Source organism: Linepithema humile, chromosome 7, assembly GCF_040581485.1.
Source record: "Linepithema humile isolate Giens D197 chromosome 7, Lhum_UNIL_v1.0, whole genome shotgun sequence".
Lineage (NCBI taxonomy): Eukaryota > Metazoa > Arthropoda > Insecta > Hymenoptera > Formicidae > Linepithema > Linepithema humile.
In genome coordinates this window covers 14,287,078-14,303,850 of record NC_090134.1, presented here as the reverse complement: position 1 = coordinate 14,303,850, position 16,773 = coordinate 14,287,078, and the positions used below count along the sequence as shown (strand labels likewise).

Sequence of the window (16,773 nt, the reverse complement as noted above, 5' to 3'; positions counted from 1 at the left end):
GGACAAATAAATCGGAAGACTATAGACGAAGATATAGGAAAAAATCTATTTTTCTTGGGTTATGATGTAATAGATGATAATATTACACAACTAGAAAAGTTCGATATATTGAAAAATGTATATAAAATTGGTACCGTAAAATATGTGGTTGTGAAGGCTAAACATCTTAATTACGATTATTTAAAAAAAATATTAAGTGATTGGAAATATAATCTTGACTATTATATTGATGGTATAGTTATAAGAGACAATAAAGTACATAATATTTCATCGTCAAACAAATATTCGTGGTCTATCTCATTTAAACATAATTTTAATACGTACAAAGCTAATGTAGATCATATATCGTGGCAAATATCTAAAAGTGGTAGATTGATACCTGTTGCCATATTATATCCTCACGTTGAAATAGATAATACTATTGTAAAAAGAGTAACATGTAACAACGCTAAATATGTGATTGACAACAAAATTGGTAATGGATCTATTATAAAATAACAAAATCTGGAGATATAATTCCAAATATAAAAAGTATAATCAAAGAAGGAGATTTGAAATTACCTGAATATGATTATTACTCGAAAGGAGTTCACATATACATAAAGGATTCTGACGATACTATAAATGTCAAAAAAATACTATATTTCTTAAAATATTTTAAGTACGAAGATATAGGAATGAAAACTTTGGAAAAAATAAATTCTGAGCATAAATTGACAGATGTTTTTAGTTTTTTAAGATTGAAAGAAAAAGATTTATCTTTCTTAGGAAAGAAAACGTCATTGAATATATATAATATTATTGATGACTTGAAAGACAAGAAGTTGTTTATAGTCGACTTACTATCGGCTATCAGTATATTTGATAATATATCGCGCAGAAGGTTATTTGAGATTTATAAAAATTTTCCTGATATACATACATATAACAAACATACTATATACGATAAACTAATATCTTTAAAAGGATTTAAGGAGAAAATAACAAATGAGTTTATTGTCGGAATAGGAAAGTTCATCAACGATAGAGACAAATATAATAAGAACTTTAACATCTATTATAAAATCAGTGATAATGATAATATAGTATTGTATGTGTCTCTATCTGGTTTTAGAGATATGACATATATACAAGATAAAATAAAAAACTATAATATTATAATAACGACAGTCAATAAATCTGATGTCTTAATTAGTACAGTAAGAACTCCTAAGAAATCATCAAAAATAATAGAAGCTGAAAAAAAAATAAACGTATTCTTACAATAGAGGAATTTATTACAGAATTTTCTACATAAATTAGTTTTATATTAAAAAATATCGGTTTATTTTTATTACTTATAAATGGCAGATTTTGATACACTACTAAATGGACAAACTAGTATATACGATACTTTATATTTATTCACTATTTTTATACTTCCATTTTTAGGATACATATCTTCTATCATATACAGCCCAGAGTCTGGGAGAAAATGGTACAAAAGTAATAAGTTTGTTCTTTTGGATTTATCCAATAGTAGTTATGGATTATTTTTTACATTATTCATATATTTATTCGCTGGAATGGGAATCATATATATAGCCAATCATTACCTAGGAAACGATAACTTAAAACTTCCTCAAGGAAAACATTTTACAAGAATTAACGATCCTCTTTTCAATATTAGTAAATTTTGGGACAGTATAATATTAAGCTTACTTCCAGTAGGATTTTTATTGATATGGATATCCCAACCTCTAATGTTACAATTTAATTCATTAACAATACCAGGATCTCTTTCTATAATATCAACAATTCTATTCCTATTATTTTCAATATATATGATTAAAATACATTGGATTATAATGATTTTATTCCTTCCGTTGTGTATATGGTGTATATATATGTCTGCATTCTACTTTCTCACTCAAGACGAAACATGTAAAGCTAATCAAGATTCTAAAAATGAAGATGAAAAAAAAAATAAAGATGATAATAAGACAAAAGACGAATCTAACGACGAGTTAAGACAACCATAATTATTCTTTTTCTATAGGAGTTCCATCTATTGTTGCTTTCGAAACTGGAGTATAAAAGTTTACTGTTATATTTTTATCTGATTGATTTTTATCTAACTCATACAATTCTGATAAAGGAGTGATTCCAGTACCTATACTTTTTAAAGCATCTATTAAATTCAATGTATATAATATATCTATGTCTTTCTCAGTAAAATTAAATGAATTCTCGAAATTTTGATTATTATTTGAGTTGTTTTTTACAGGCGATGAATTATTTATATTATCTTTATAATTTTCAAGATTGTTAACAATATCGTTAGCAGACATATTATATTTATCATTAAATATCTTCTGTATATTTTCAGACGCTTTGTTTCCAAATACCACGTTTAGAATATCGTTTCCACTTTTAGTTACAAATTTTTCTTTATCAACATTATAAGGTTCTAATTTAGGAATTTTTATCTCTCCTAAAGAAACATTGATAGCACCGCATAATTCTGGGTCTTGAAGTAATTCTTCTTTTGAAATTGTTTTATTCTTTATCTTATTAATAATATCGTGAATACTTTACTTCCTCCTTGAAATTCGTCAGTTATACTATTTGATATGCGTATGAAGATATTTTTGAAATCGTTTCTGTATCTTACATCATTTCTTGATATAAGCTCGTATAACTTATTTAAATTATCTACAGTCGTTCTCTCAACTATCATTCTACTTCCTCCTTTTTCAAGTGTTTTAGACATAAAATACAAACTTAATAATTTTGTTAATACTTCTGTAATTATAAGATATTCTATCCCGTAATACATATCTATGTAACATCCTAAAGAGTCATTTATCTTTCTTGAATCAAATTTTACAAATAATTTATTAATTTCAATTTCTCCTTCTATAGTTTTTATTATGAAAAATCTTAATATATTTTGAATAATATTAGATAGTAAAACCTTAACACAATCCAATTTAATATCTGATATATCACTAAAACTTAAAATTTTTTCAGATAATAATACATCTCTTATGTTTTTATTTTTTATTTCTTGTGGAATAATATTATGATACAATAGTATTTTTATTCTTTTAGATATTTCGATAAGATTAAACTTTCCATTATAATTTATTTTATTAACTATAAAGTTACTTAATTTCTTGTTGTCATCTGATTTTTTATGATATTTTTTTGAAAAGCTTCAAGTATACTTTTTAACGAGCTATTTTTTATATCTTTTTTGTTATTAATAATATCACTATATATTTCTAATATTTCCTTGTTTATATTATTTAAAAAAATACCCTCCATTTATTTATAATATTTGTTTAAAATTAGAATTGATTAATAAATGGAAACATATAAGTGCCATAAATGTTTATCATACTCGTGTATTAATGTCAATAATGGTTATCTCTGTAAAGAATGTAATGTTCTGTTTTCAAGTACAACTAAAAAATCTAGCAAAAGTAAAACTTTCAACAATAAAAAAATCCATTTTAACAATGTTATGAAAGATATTTCAAAACAATATAATATTGAAGATATTATGGAGATAATATATGATTCTATAGAAGAAAACAATATAGAAAAAAAATTTATAAATCAATCATTGATATGTAGTATATTAAAGAAAAATTCCAACAAGTTAAAAGATTACAAGATGGTATATAATATTTTAAATAAGTTAGAAAATAACGAGAAGAAAATATACATACCAACTGATATGAAAAACATTATAGAGATATTATTTTTGTCTTTTATTAATTTCCTATATTCAAAAAATAAGCTTGATTCGATAAGCTATAACCTAATATTAAGTAATACATTTAAGCTTTATGGGTTAAATAATACTTTAAAGCCAACTGTAAAAGACGAAAAAGAAGATTTGTGGAATATGTTTATTTATACTATAACTAATAATTATTTTAATAACGTAATTGAGGTAGACAAAATAAAATATACCAATTATAAACCAAAAATGATAACCAACTCTTTATATAAAATTGAAAATAGCACAGACTATCAGTAATTTTTACCTTTTTGTCAATATTGTTATTTTTATTTTATTATCTGACGTTATACAATCCAACCCTCCATATATATACGTGTCAGAAACATTTTTTATTATGTTGATAATTTCACTGCTGTCTTCAAAAAATATTATTGGTGGTATGTAAATATTAATTTGTTCATCTATATATATATATCGTTCTAACAATTTTAAATACGAGCCTTTACAAATCACCGAACAAAAACTTATAAATAGATTATCACATTTTAGAATATTATGATTGTTTTCTATTTCACTATTGCATGATAAACACTTTTTATTATTATATATCAATACTATTTTAATTAATTTATCATATAAAATATTAAAATCTTTAAATGCTTTTAAGTGAAAATAATAATTATTATTATTTTCATAGAAATATCCTTTGAATTTAGAAAAATCTTTTGTGTCATCTATAAGTCTGAAGATATCATCTTTATTTTCTATAATATTTATGGGAACCAAATTTATATCTACTTTATCTACATAATTAAACATAGTCCATATATTTCCAAAAAACACTTCACTGCACTTTATAGAGCAGAAAAATCCATACCTTTTTCTATCCCAAATATATTTCTTTATTTTCCTGTTACAGTACCAACATATATCTTTATTGTAGTTAAAATTTAACTGAGAATTATATACTTCATCAAATTCACTTTTTTTTTTAATATTAATATAACTAAACACAGCTTCTTTTATTTCGTTTGTAGTAAAGTCTGTTCTGAATATATTTTTATTCATTTTAAATGAGTTTGTTTTATTTTCCGGAAATTTTTAATGTCAGTTTTCCTAATTTAAATAATATTATAAAAAAAAGAGTGAATTAGATACTTATAACCTTAAAAATATTATTTCTATTAATAATGTAAAACATTTAATTTTAAATGCTTTAGATGAAGAAGATAATAGTATATATAAAGAAATATATATACAATACTTAGAGTTTTATAAAAAAATAAATAATATTATACAAGATATATTTACAAAAAAAGAAATGCAAGATATATCAAAACTGGAAAATGAATATTATAATTTCATAACAGAAATAAGGAAAAAAGGTATTGATAAAAAATTAGAAGACATATCTAATTTTTTAGAAGATTATTTTAAAAAACATTTTAAGTATATTAAAAAATATATTAATAACGAAATAACACTGGATGATTTTACGAAAGAATTGCAAAAGCCTATTATTTCAAGTAATGTAATATTAAATAGTATAAGGAATATAGACAATACCAATATTATGAATAAATTGTTAAAATACGAGAAAAAAATCTATTATTTTGAAACGATAAGTACTATTAGTTATTTCTTTGTACTCGGTGATTATTGCAGAAAGAATAATATGACAATAAACAATTCATTTAAGTCAGTATATAACAGTTTTATATTAGATAATTTTGATAACTTTAATTTACGATATTATTATATTTTAAAAATCTATTTTAGTTTGAATGAAAATTCCAACCATATAGATAATATTGAAAAAGATATAAAAGAATATGAGAAATTAATTGATAACAGTATAATATCGAACTTGAAGGATAAAAATTACGAGTACTCTTCGATATATAAAGATAATATGCTTGTAGATTTATATGAAACAAATGAAAAACTAAAGGAAATGATTACCAAATATGATTTATATCCAGAAGAAATAAAGAAACTCAAGAATGACATCGAAATATATTTCGAATCAGAAAAGTCAAAATACAATAGTTTCTTATCATCAATTAGTTCGATAGAAGATATAAAACATATATCTGATCATATTAAAAAGATTAATGAAAATGAAAAAAAATTATCAGATAAAGTTGATATTCAATTTACAAACATAGAGAAAAAGTTAAATAAATTAGAAAGTAAATATGATAGTGAGAAACCAAGATTGGAACAATACATCATTGATATTGTAAGTGAAATAAATACAAGAAATAATTCTTATTTTGATAAAATATACAAAATTATAGAAGAGTTAAAAGACAGAGTAAATAAATCTGAAAACGAGTTATCTATTATGAAAAATAACATTTCAAACGTTAGTGAGAAAAATTTTAATTTATTAAAGGATATAAATACAGGTGCGAAGGAAATACAACGGATAATTGATAAAGACAAAGATAATAGTAAAAAAATAAAAATATTGGAAAAAAATATTGGAAGAATGTTGTAAAACTAACAAATCTCTAGAAAAATTTATAGAAGAGACTTCAGATCATCATAAAAGAATAGATGAAAGACTGAAACTAATAGAAAATTTTATCAGAGTCAGATTTGGAGAGTGCAGTGATGAAAGTGATTGTAAAGGAGGAACGAAACATATTGATTATAAGAAGAAGTATGAAAAGTTTTATGGTAAAGATAAACTAATAACTGATGTAATAGATAAATATTATTTTATCAATGAATACAACAATAGAAAGAATTTATTTAACACCAAGTATTTTAATAACTGTAACTTTGAAAATGATCTGAACGTAAAGAAGTATTCATATATTAAAAATATAAATAACGAAATAGAAGAGGAAAAGAGGAAAAGATTTTTTGACAAAATATCAGATTGTGAAATTCTCGACCATTATGATGAAATAGTAGATAATGATGGTATAAAGAAAATGTCAATTTACGGAATAAAAATAAATACTATAAAATATGGAAATTATAGTTTTTATAAATATTGTTTAGAATTACCATTCGATGATGAAGAGTTTGATATCGTGAATATAGTACACTCAGAAAATATAAAACCTTTAGATATAGAATTATCTTACAAATATATTGATACAATAACTAGGAAGAGAATTTTCATCAGAGAAACTTTGCTGGTCAAAATATATAATGAATTTTTGATAAGATTGAATGAACATATTGAATATATTAAACAATTGAAGTGTAAATTACTTATTTTATATAAATCTGATGATATCGATGAAATAATAGTTTGTTCAAATAATAGAAAAAAAAAAATCGTACATTATATAAGATGTATAAAGAAATCATTAACTTATCCAGTAAAATAATATCTTCAAGTAATCTTAAGGACAAGAGTTTTTTTTTTTTTTTTTCAATGTATACAACTATTGCCTAAAATTTATTAAAGTAGACAATGACTGTGTAATCACTGACAAGAATAAGTATTTTAACTTTATATTTCTAAAGAGTAAAGAGAAAACAATAAATAATAATATTTCTAATATAATAGGAGGATCATACTCCATTTATGTTTTTAACGAAGAACTTCCATCAAACGAAAATGAGATAGATTTTGTAAATATGACAACTTTAGATATTCCTGAATATTCTGATTATATAGAAAAAATTAAAGATATTAACTTCTACTTTCCTTATAGAAAGGATTTCAAACTTTTAAAAAATTACTTTTTGTACAAAAATGAATATTATTTATATAAAAATAGTATGTACAATAGTAGTATATGGCAGGTATGGGGCGTCACAACAAACCCCCACCACCTACCCCATATTTGACCCACTGACCTACATTTGGTCTGGCGTCAAAACAAATGACGTCACAGGGAGGGGAGGGGGAAAAGATGGCGGCAGTGGGTCCAACATGGCGGACGTCTACAAGATGGCGGCTGTTGACAAGATGGCGGCTGTTGACAAGTGATTTTTATTTTTCGGAATTGAGAAAAATCCAAGCTGGGTTCGAACCTGGATCGCTGGATTTCTAGTCCTGGTCCTAGTCTGCTGGGCTACCTATACATCTAATGATAGTAAAATGGTGTGTCGTATTTATGGCTATGGGACCTGGCAGGGAAGGGATGTATATATGCTGGGACCGCGTCTATATGATGTACCCCGGACTCTGTGGCAAGTATGGAACATGTAAACAAACGACGTCACACAGTCGCCTCTAGTCTGCGAAGGGAAGGGATGTATATATGTTGGGGCCGCGTCTATACGAAGTACCCCGGACTCTCTGGCAGATATGGAGCATGTAAACAAACGACGTCACACAGTCGCCTCTAGTCTGCGAAGGGAAGGGATGTATATGTGCTGGGGCCGCGTCTATATGAGGTACCCCGGACTCTCTGGCAGATATGGAGCATGTAAACAAACGACGTCACACAGTCGTCTCTAGTCTGCGAAGGGAAGGGATGTATATGTGCTGGGGCCGCGTCTATATGAGGTACCCCGGACTCTCTGGCACGTATAGCGAACAAAAGAATGACGTCGCAGCGACGAATGATCATTCGACTTTTAGTTTGATATTTGGTGTGATGGTTAAGGGGTCGAGCGCGCGATATTGCGTGAACGGGGTGAGCGTCAGCCACCCGTTTTCGCAGATTGAGCGTGCTGTAAAAATTGACGATGGTGAGTGGAGCGTGCAGGAACATGCGAAAAGGGAAGGAAACAAATGCAAGAAATGGAATACAAAAATATGTTTATTTGCAACAATTTTTTTCTTAAAAGTACATGGTCGAACGTTATAGACAAAAATATTTTATTTATTTGGAGAGTTTTCAGAGAGTCATAAACAAATCCATATATGCAAGAAAAATGTACGTTCGTATAGATTACAATTTTTGCTGCAACTTGATTATCCGTACAATTTGATTGAAGTAAAGTGCAATTAATTCTAAAAATATTATTTCAAAGTATGTATCGAGAAATGTTAAATCTTTTAGTTGCAAACGTACATTATGTTGAATATTGTGACAATTAGTGTTTATAGTGTGTTTTACAATGTTACTTTCGATGAAGTTCTTGTTGGGTAAATTTATCTGTATTTCATTAATAAGATATTTAGAGCAATCATTAACACTGTTTGCGATTATATTTAACTGATTTAAATTAGCGTTTACGCAATCGAGTAAGTTTTCCAGTCCGAGAAAAGTAGTCTTTTGCATTGCTATTGCGTAGGAATATGTTCGTGGTTTCTTCGGAGTATGGATGATTTCTTCTGCAGCCAAGTTACTTCCCGAAGAAGGCTCTTCTTGCTCCTGATATTTTAATAGCAGGGCTCTTGCTCCATAGGTGGTGGTGAAATTTATAATTATCTTCTTGATAATAATAGAGTTAGACTTAACACTATTTCCATTTAAATAATCAGTCATAAGTTCCATGTTTTCTTGAAATTGCTGCCACTCCACCATGTTGAAGCAAATACCCTCGGCTCCCTTGGAAGTAAATTTAACAGCGGGTTGGAAATCAAACTCGTCATCGTTGATTGAAGTTTGCAACCCAACATGAATTTTTTTCGTATATGAGGAATTGAGTCCGTAAGTGGTGTTGGCTAACATCATATAATTTTGCTCAAATTTTTCTCCATTGAAGTATCTTGCTCCGGAAACGTCACCGCGCACTTCGTGATGTTCAGAATTTAAAATTTCTTTGCGTTTACTCATGATACTAGTTTTCACGTAGACACAAAATGAAATACAAAAATGCTGTATCTTCTTTATTGTTGCTGCTGTTGTTACTGCTGTTGCTGCTGCTGCTGAACCCGCACGTTCGAATGTCAGAAAACGAATGATTAAAATTTTTCCAATCGTATGGAGTAGAAAATCGGAAAAGTAGTGGGAAAATGCGTGCGCATAAAAATTTTGAGTCATCTGATTGGATACGATGTTTATTGCTTCTACATTTTCTCGAACTCTCTTAAAAACGACCGTTGATAAAAGAAGGAGTAAGGACATCGGTTCGTGCGCTGTTACATCCTGCACAGTCTCGCATTACAATTATTCGGAAAAAAATCAAAAAGGGTACAAAAGGAAGAGAAACTGAGGACTGAGGAATGAGAAAAAATTAAAATATTGCAGTCAACGGAATTTTTACGAGCTTTCATCCTAAAAAGCTCTAAAACTATAAATCTCCAATCCGATAAAACTATTTATTTACACTTGGACCCTGGAAAAATTACATTTTAAACATATGGAATCTAAAGGGTTAGACAAAAAAAAGATCGGAAATATCCGTACCGTTAAAAAAAGAAGCAATTTACAATAGGGTAAGCAAATGTAAACCTTTTTATATTACACGTGAAAGTTTATTACTGTGAGTTTTCGAAATTAAGTTTTGCTCACGTACTAACTCTCAATTAAATTGTAAAAAGTTATAGGAAAAGAATATCGACATCGTCCGAAGGGTATTTTTTGTCTGATAAACCCTTCGAACACTAAAGTAATATACATCTTGTAAAGTTGCCGCCAATGTGCGGAAATCTTTGTGAAAGATGTACAACTTGAAACCGATTGATTTTTTTGATCCGACTGAAGGTATAAATAGGAGATTTGAGACGGAGAAAAATCGCATTTCAAAATTCTCAGTGTAGTGGACAACACGCGTTGTGTTTCTTCGTATCGTGAATTCGGGCGAAATTATCTTGAGTACGCGAAAATGGTTGAGAATTTAAGAAAAACCGTCGAGACATGCTTACTACTGTCACGCGCTTTGTGCGGACTCGATGTGAGCAGATATTTATCGCTGTTATCAGACAACGATGAAAAAAATTTTGAAGTGTTTGCGAAATTTGCGGGGCTGTGTCCTAGTGCAGTGCTAGCGGTGCTATTTCGCTTGGGGCATTTTGCCTCCTATCAGAGACTTGTAATCTACGCGGGTGAAGTTATCGAAATGAGAAGTATTTTCGGTGATGGAGAAGTGGAGGATGCGGGTGGGCATATAGCTTTTCTATTATTTTATTTTCATCGATCGATTTCGGAAGCGAGTGAAAACGGTGAGTTTATATTCCAATTTTTATTATATATATATGTATATATAATTTTCAAAAATTAAAAGAGTAAAATCTTTTAGGAGTAGAACATCGGAACGTATCGCCTCGCAGGATCGCGGGGGTGAGAGGAGTGCAACGTATTGCACGTCCTGAAGAGTATACTCCTCCTCACGGAATAAGGCGACGGGCTGATACTTCACCCGAAGCCGGACCCTCACGTGAGTCTTATCACACATTCTTTTATGAAAAATAAGCATTTCATATTGGTAAATTTTTTTAAAATAATGAAATATTAAATGTTTTTAGGGCGTGCACGTATCGAGCTCACACCTGAGCCACCTCTCGTTAACTTGGATAGCGAGAGCGAGGAAGAAGAAGTTGGAACTCACGAAGTGAGTTCATTTGACGAGGAAGAGATTTTTTCACCAGGTGAGTAATGAGAAATTTATCGCAGTAAGAAAATGGATAAAAATTTTTTATCCGCTAAAAAACAATGGTGAATTTTTTAGAGTTTAACCAAGAAGGTGAAAATACAATAATAATAGAAGATTCGGAGGAGGAGGAGGAGGATGAGGATGATGATGATAATGAGGTACAAGAGGAAGATATGGGGGAGGAGTTGAGTGGAACGGAAGAACAGACTCTAGAGGAACTTTTGAGGGAAAGAGGTAAATACAATTATACATTTTTGCATAGATAACGCTTTCATACTCGAATACCTTTATTCTAACCGGAGGAAATTTTTAGGAATTGTTTTCCCGGAAATTTCTTACTCGCCGGAATATTAGTGATCAATGATCAACACGATCAACGGTGAACAAGAAAGGGAATAATCCTGTATAAAGGTGAGAGAATTTAATATGAAATGTATTACTATTTTTAATTTTAACAACGCGTAAAATTCGAGTATGGAAGTGTAAAAACAATAATTTTAAAGATAAACTAATTCGTTTGTTTTCGATTTTTCCAGTTCAGTTTGGTGGAGGAGGGGGAGAAATGGAAGAAAACACGCAGCAGCAGCAGCAGTCGGCGGAAAATCAAGCCGAAGAAACCGACGACAACGAGATAGGAGTTCGTGGGGAGGGGAGACTGGAGAGAGAAGAGGATGAGGAAGCGTTGTTTCCGGAGAATCAGGTTGGTGCGCCGGAACAGATCGCGAATCATAACGGGGATAATTTTAATTATTTAGATTTAATAAGGGAAAACGTGCGTGAGTTTAGAAATTTCGGTGTAGTAGGGAGAGAGGCTGGTTTTCGCCTTCGATCATTACCAGAGGGGGAGGAGGTTTACGCGTGGTTAGAAAACGCGTTTCGCGAGCTTCACGCGTACGCGGTACTTTCCTGTGTTCCCGGTGATTACATCGGACTTAGTTTCGATTCCCCGAATCTTTCACACGGGCCCGCGGGTATTTCGTTCCGACCATCTCGTGATTTGACTCACGAGAATATCTGGAACCTCGTGAGTTCGTTAGCTCAAAGCTCCGGGGGCTTGAACGTAGCGCAAGAATTCAATATCCACGTTTACCGTGTCACTCCTCCTACGGGTCGTGCGGGTAATGCGCTTGATATCGCTGGTAAACGCTCGATTTTAACGATATCCAACTCGGATAACTTATGTTTTCCTCGCGCACTCGTAACGGCGCAAATTTACAATGAACGTGGTAATTTACGTACGGGTAGCCTACAAGAAAGATGGAACGCCGTGAGATACCGTCATTCCTCGTTACAACGTGAGTTGGCACGTGATTTAACGAGGAAAGTCGGTATTACAATTCCAGAAGAGGGTTGCGGTATTCGCGAAATCGAGCATTTTCAGCAATATTTAGTCGCGGAAAACATCGCGATAATGGTTTATAGCGCGGAAACTTTTGGTCACGGGGGTAAAGTCTTATTTGATGGAAATGCGATACTAGCCTCACTACATCGCGAACCGGTCGCGTGTTTAAACATATTACATCACGCTGAATTACGACATTACAGCGTTATTTTAAATTTAAGAGCCGCCGCGGGTAGCCGAGGTTATTGTGTACCGTGTAACGTCGGTTACCGCAGCGATGTAAGGGGACACCGATGCTCAAATAAATGCCCTCGGTGTTACGCGGTACCTTCGTGCGAGCGATTCGACGCGGAACGTATTCATTGCGAAAATTGTAATCGCGAATTTTTCAATCACGCGTGTCTTGAGCATCATCGTGCGCAAAAATCATACGATGGGCAATCGTCTCGTAGCGTTTGCAACACCGTATGTTTTTGCGAAGAATGCGGTCGTTTAATCGAGCGTAATAGACAACACGAATGCGGTGTGACTTACTGTTCAACGTGTCGTTCTGCCCAGCCGTTGAATCATCTTTGTCACATGCTTCCTCTCCCTCACAAAGCTAATTTCCGTACTAACGACACGGAGCACATTTTGGGAGAGGGAGGAGAGCAACAACAAAACGCGGGTGAGTGCGTACTTAAAACAGAAAGTCGCGTCGCATTCGTGTTTTACGATTTCGAGACGCGACAGGATGACACGCTTCAAGGTACCGCGAGTGTAAATATTCACGTACCTACACTTTGCGTCGCGCAGCAGATTTGCGAAACGTGTGCCGAGATTGAGGATACTTCGGTGCGCTGTCGGTGGTGCGGTATTCGTGAATACATATTTCGTCGTGATCCTGTAAAGGAGTTTGTAGATTTCGCGACACGTCCGACTAAATATTTTAAACACATAATTTGTATAGCTCATAACGCGAAAGCATTCGATGCGCAATTTATCCTACGCTATATTGTTGAGAGCGGAACCGCCTTAGAACCGCGGGTAATCTTAAACGGGACGAAAATTGTAGTACTAACAGTGGGACATACGAAATTTATCGATAGTATTAATTATATGCCAATGCGTTTATCGGAGTTACCGAAGGCTTTTGGCCTGACGAATACTTCGGACAAAGGCATTTTTCCGCATTTATTTAATACCAACGATAATCAGTCATATGTCGGTCCGTTGCCGGATATTCGATATTATTCACCCGATAGTATGAATACGAACGAGCGAGAAAAGTTTTTAGCGTGGCACGCGGAAATGATTCGTACGAATTATGTGTTTGATTTCGAATGCGAGATATTGCGTTACTGTCGCAACGACGTGAATATTCTGAGACGCGCGTGTATGTCTTTCAGAAAGATTTTCTTGAAGTGCGGTCGCGTGTGTCCGTTCGAGGAATGCACAACAATCGCTTCCACGTGTATGAGGGTTTTTAGAAAAAACTTTTTACGTGAAAGAGAAATTGGAATAATTCCACCGGGCGGGTACAGACGCGCGAATACCCAATCGCGGAAGGCGCTTCAGTGGCTGGTGTGGAAGGAGCGCGAGCTCGGACATAACATCACCCACGCAGGACGCACTCGGGAATATCGTCTGCAAGACGGCACGCTAGTCGATGGTTATTACGAGTCGGTGGAAAACGGTATAACACACTATCACGTGTTGCAATTCCACGGTTGTTTTTGGCACGGATGTCCGTCGTGTTTTAAGATTAATCGCGATAGGGAACTAACGGTAAACAACGAACGCGGCGATACGATTGATTTGCGTTATGAGCGCACCATCGCAACAACGTATCGTCTTCGAAGACGGGGGTACTCGGTGATAGAGAAGTGGGAATGCGTCTTTGATCGCGAAATGATGGAAAATAGGGAAATGCGTGAATTTTTACAAAATCACCCGATGATAGAAATTGAGCCGCTCAACCCGCGCGATGCGTTCTACGGTGGACGTACGGGGAACATCGTGACGCGGTACGAGATTACGGATACGGAGAAGATACGTTACGTGGATGTGTGTTCTCTGTACCCGTACGTACTGAAGACCGGGGTTTTCCCGATCGGACATCCCACGGTGTACGTCGCGGAGGAATGCTCGACTCTAATTGGCATAGGACCGTGTTACAATTTTGATTCCGTCGAAGGTCTCGTGCGTTGCAGGGTACTCCCTCCGAGTGATCTCTTTCACCCCGTATTACCCTATCGCGTGCGTGGAAAGCTACTATTCGCGTTGTGTCGCAGTTGTTGCGAAACATTTTCACACGAAGAATGTACCCACGAGCCGTCCGAGCGAGAATTCGAGGGTACGTGGGTATCGCTTGAATTGCGCAAAGCCATCGACAAAGGTTATCTCGTAACGAGGGTTTGTGAGATTTGGCAATACACCACAGCTCGCTACGATCCCGATACACAGCAGGGTGGATTATTTACGGAATATATAAACACATTTTTAAAATTGAAACAAGAAGCCAGCGGATGGCCGAGCGAGTGTGAGGATGACGTGTCTAAAGAACAATATCTTCGCGACTACGAGAAAACCGAGGGTGTCGTTCTCGATAAGCAAAACATCGCGAAAAATCCTGGTTTGCGCTCGGTCGCGAAGCTATGTTTAAATTCTTTTTGGGGGAAATTTGGTCAACGATCCAACCTGCCGAATACCGAGATCGTAAAAACTCAACAGCGTTTAGCGAGTTTACTCACGAGTCCTCAGCATGAGATAATCGAAATATTACCCGTAAACGAGGAAGTGATGTATGTTTCGTGGCGACTGCGAGAAGAGCTGGACGTACCCTCGCCTCTTACTAACGTAGTTATAGCGGCTTTCACGACGGCACAGGCGCGTCTTGTATTATACGAATATTTAGATAAATTGAATCGTCGCGTTTTATATTACGATACCGACTCGTGTATTTACGTGAGCAGCGGTGTCTCCGATGAATACGAAGTGCGTAAAGGTAATTTCCTAGGCGATATGACGGACGAACTCGAGAGCTATGGTCGCGGTAGCTATATCGAGGCGTTTGTATCGGGTGGTCCGAAATTTTACGCATACGTGGTTCGCACAGCGGAAGGGCAAACGCGAGAAGTTTGCAAAGTAAAGGGCATAACTCTAAATTTCGAAAACTCACGCTTAGTTAATTTTAATAGTATTAGGGAATTATTATTACGTAAAGAGCGAGAAGGTCAAGAGAAGGAGGAGGAAGGGACGGAGTCGGCAACGGTAGAATCGCGTTCGATAAATCTATGTTTCAGAGCAATTCGACGTACAGCCTTTCACGAAATAATAACACGCGACGAAGTGAAAGCTTGCACACCCGTGTTGCTAAAACGTAGATTTCTCGACAGTCGTTGTTCCGTCCCTTATGGATATTTATCCGAACGCTAATTGTTATTTCACGATGCTGTTCCTTCGCTCTATTTTATTATTTAAATAATTACACGCATGTTTTCCCCATATATGTAAAGTTTATAAATTTTTTTGTAAAAAGTAAATAAAAATTGTGTTGTAAAAATAGAATAAGAATAGGCTAAGAAAATGATAAAATTATAGAAAAAAGTCATGTAAAGATTTAAGAAATAATAAAATTGTTTATATTTTATATCGTTTTTGCTTTGTATTTATATTCTGAAAAAATAATTCTCCAATGATTTTTCTCCAAGTTTATTTTCCCCTTTCTCTCTCTCTCTCTCTCTCCCCACATACATTCACGTAAAACGACTATTTTTGCCCAATTCTTTCCGTGGAAAGCAGCTTTTCATCGTGGGGGAGTATCATAAGCTCATGAACTCACTCCTCCGCACGCGCAGGCGCTGACGCGAGCAATTTCGCTTGTTCAGCATTTACGCTTGTCCAGCTTCTCCGGTCTGAATTAGCTCGTAAAAGACCGCCGCGAAGTACGCTGGCGCGCGCGCACCTCCGCCGCGTAATGCCCTCTGCCGCGATGGTAAGCTTACTTCATCGTACCGTTACACGGCTTTTTTTATGTTAGTGAAGACACGAGCGGTGTTCATTTCACAAGATGGACGTACGCTGGAAACATCCCTGGACGGCTATTGTCAGCGGTCCCACCGGCTGTGGTAAAACGGTCTTTGTAAAATCCTTTCTCAAATATTTACCCGAAATGGCCGATGTTTCTTTTGAAAGAGTCTTATTTTATTACGCCGAATGGCAAGACGCATATCGTCAACTACAATACATGTTTGCGAAA

General features: G+C 33.6%; 1 protein-coding gene across 1 annotated transcript; it reads left to right on the top strand.

The window, feature by feature from the left end:
• The first annotated feature begins 7,282 nt into the window (after positions 1 to 7,282).
• On the top strand, positions 7,283 to 16,002 carry LOC137001294 (uncharacterized). The gene has a single exon (XM_067359932.1). It carries the CDS (start codon positions 11,754 to 11,756, stop codon positions 15,948 to 15,950), a length of 4,197 nt encoding a protein of 1,398 aa, XP_067216033.1. The 5' UTR covers positions 7,283 to 11,753; the 3' UTR covers positions 15,951 to 16,002.
• The last annotated feature ends 771 nt before the right edge of the window (positions 16,003 to 16,773 follow it).

Bases quoted from the DNA above. Each gene is read 5' to 3' on its own strand.
- LOC137001294 (XM_067359932.1), top strand. From the start codon at position 11,754: ATGGAAGAAAACACGCAGCAGCAGCAGCAGTCGGCGGAAAATCAAGCC.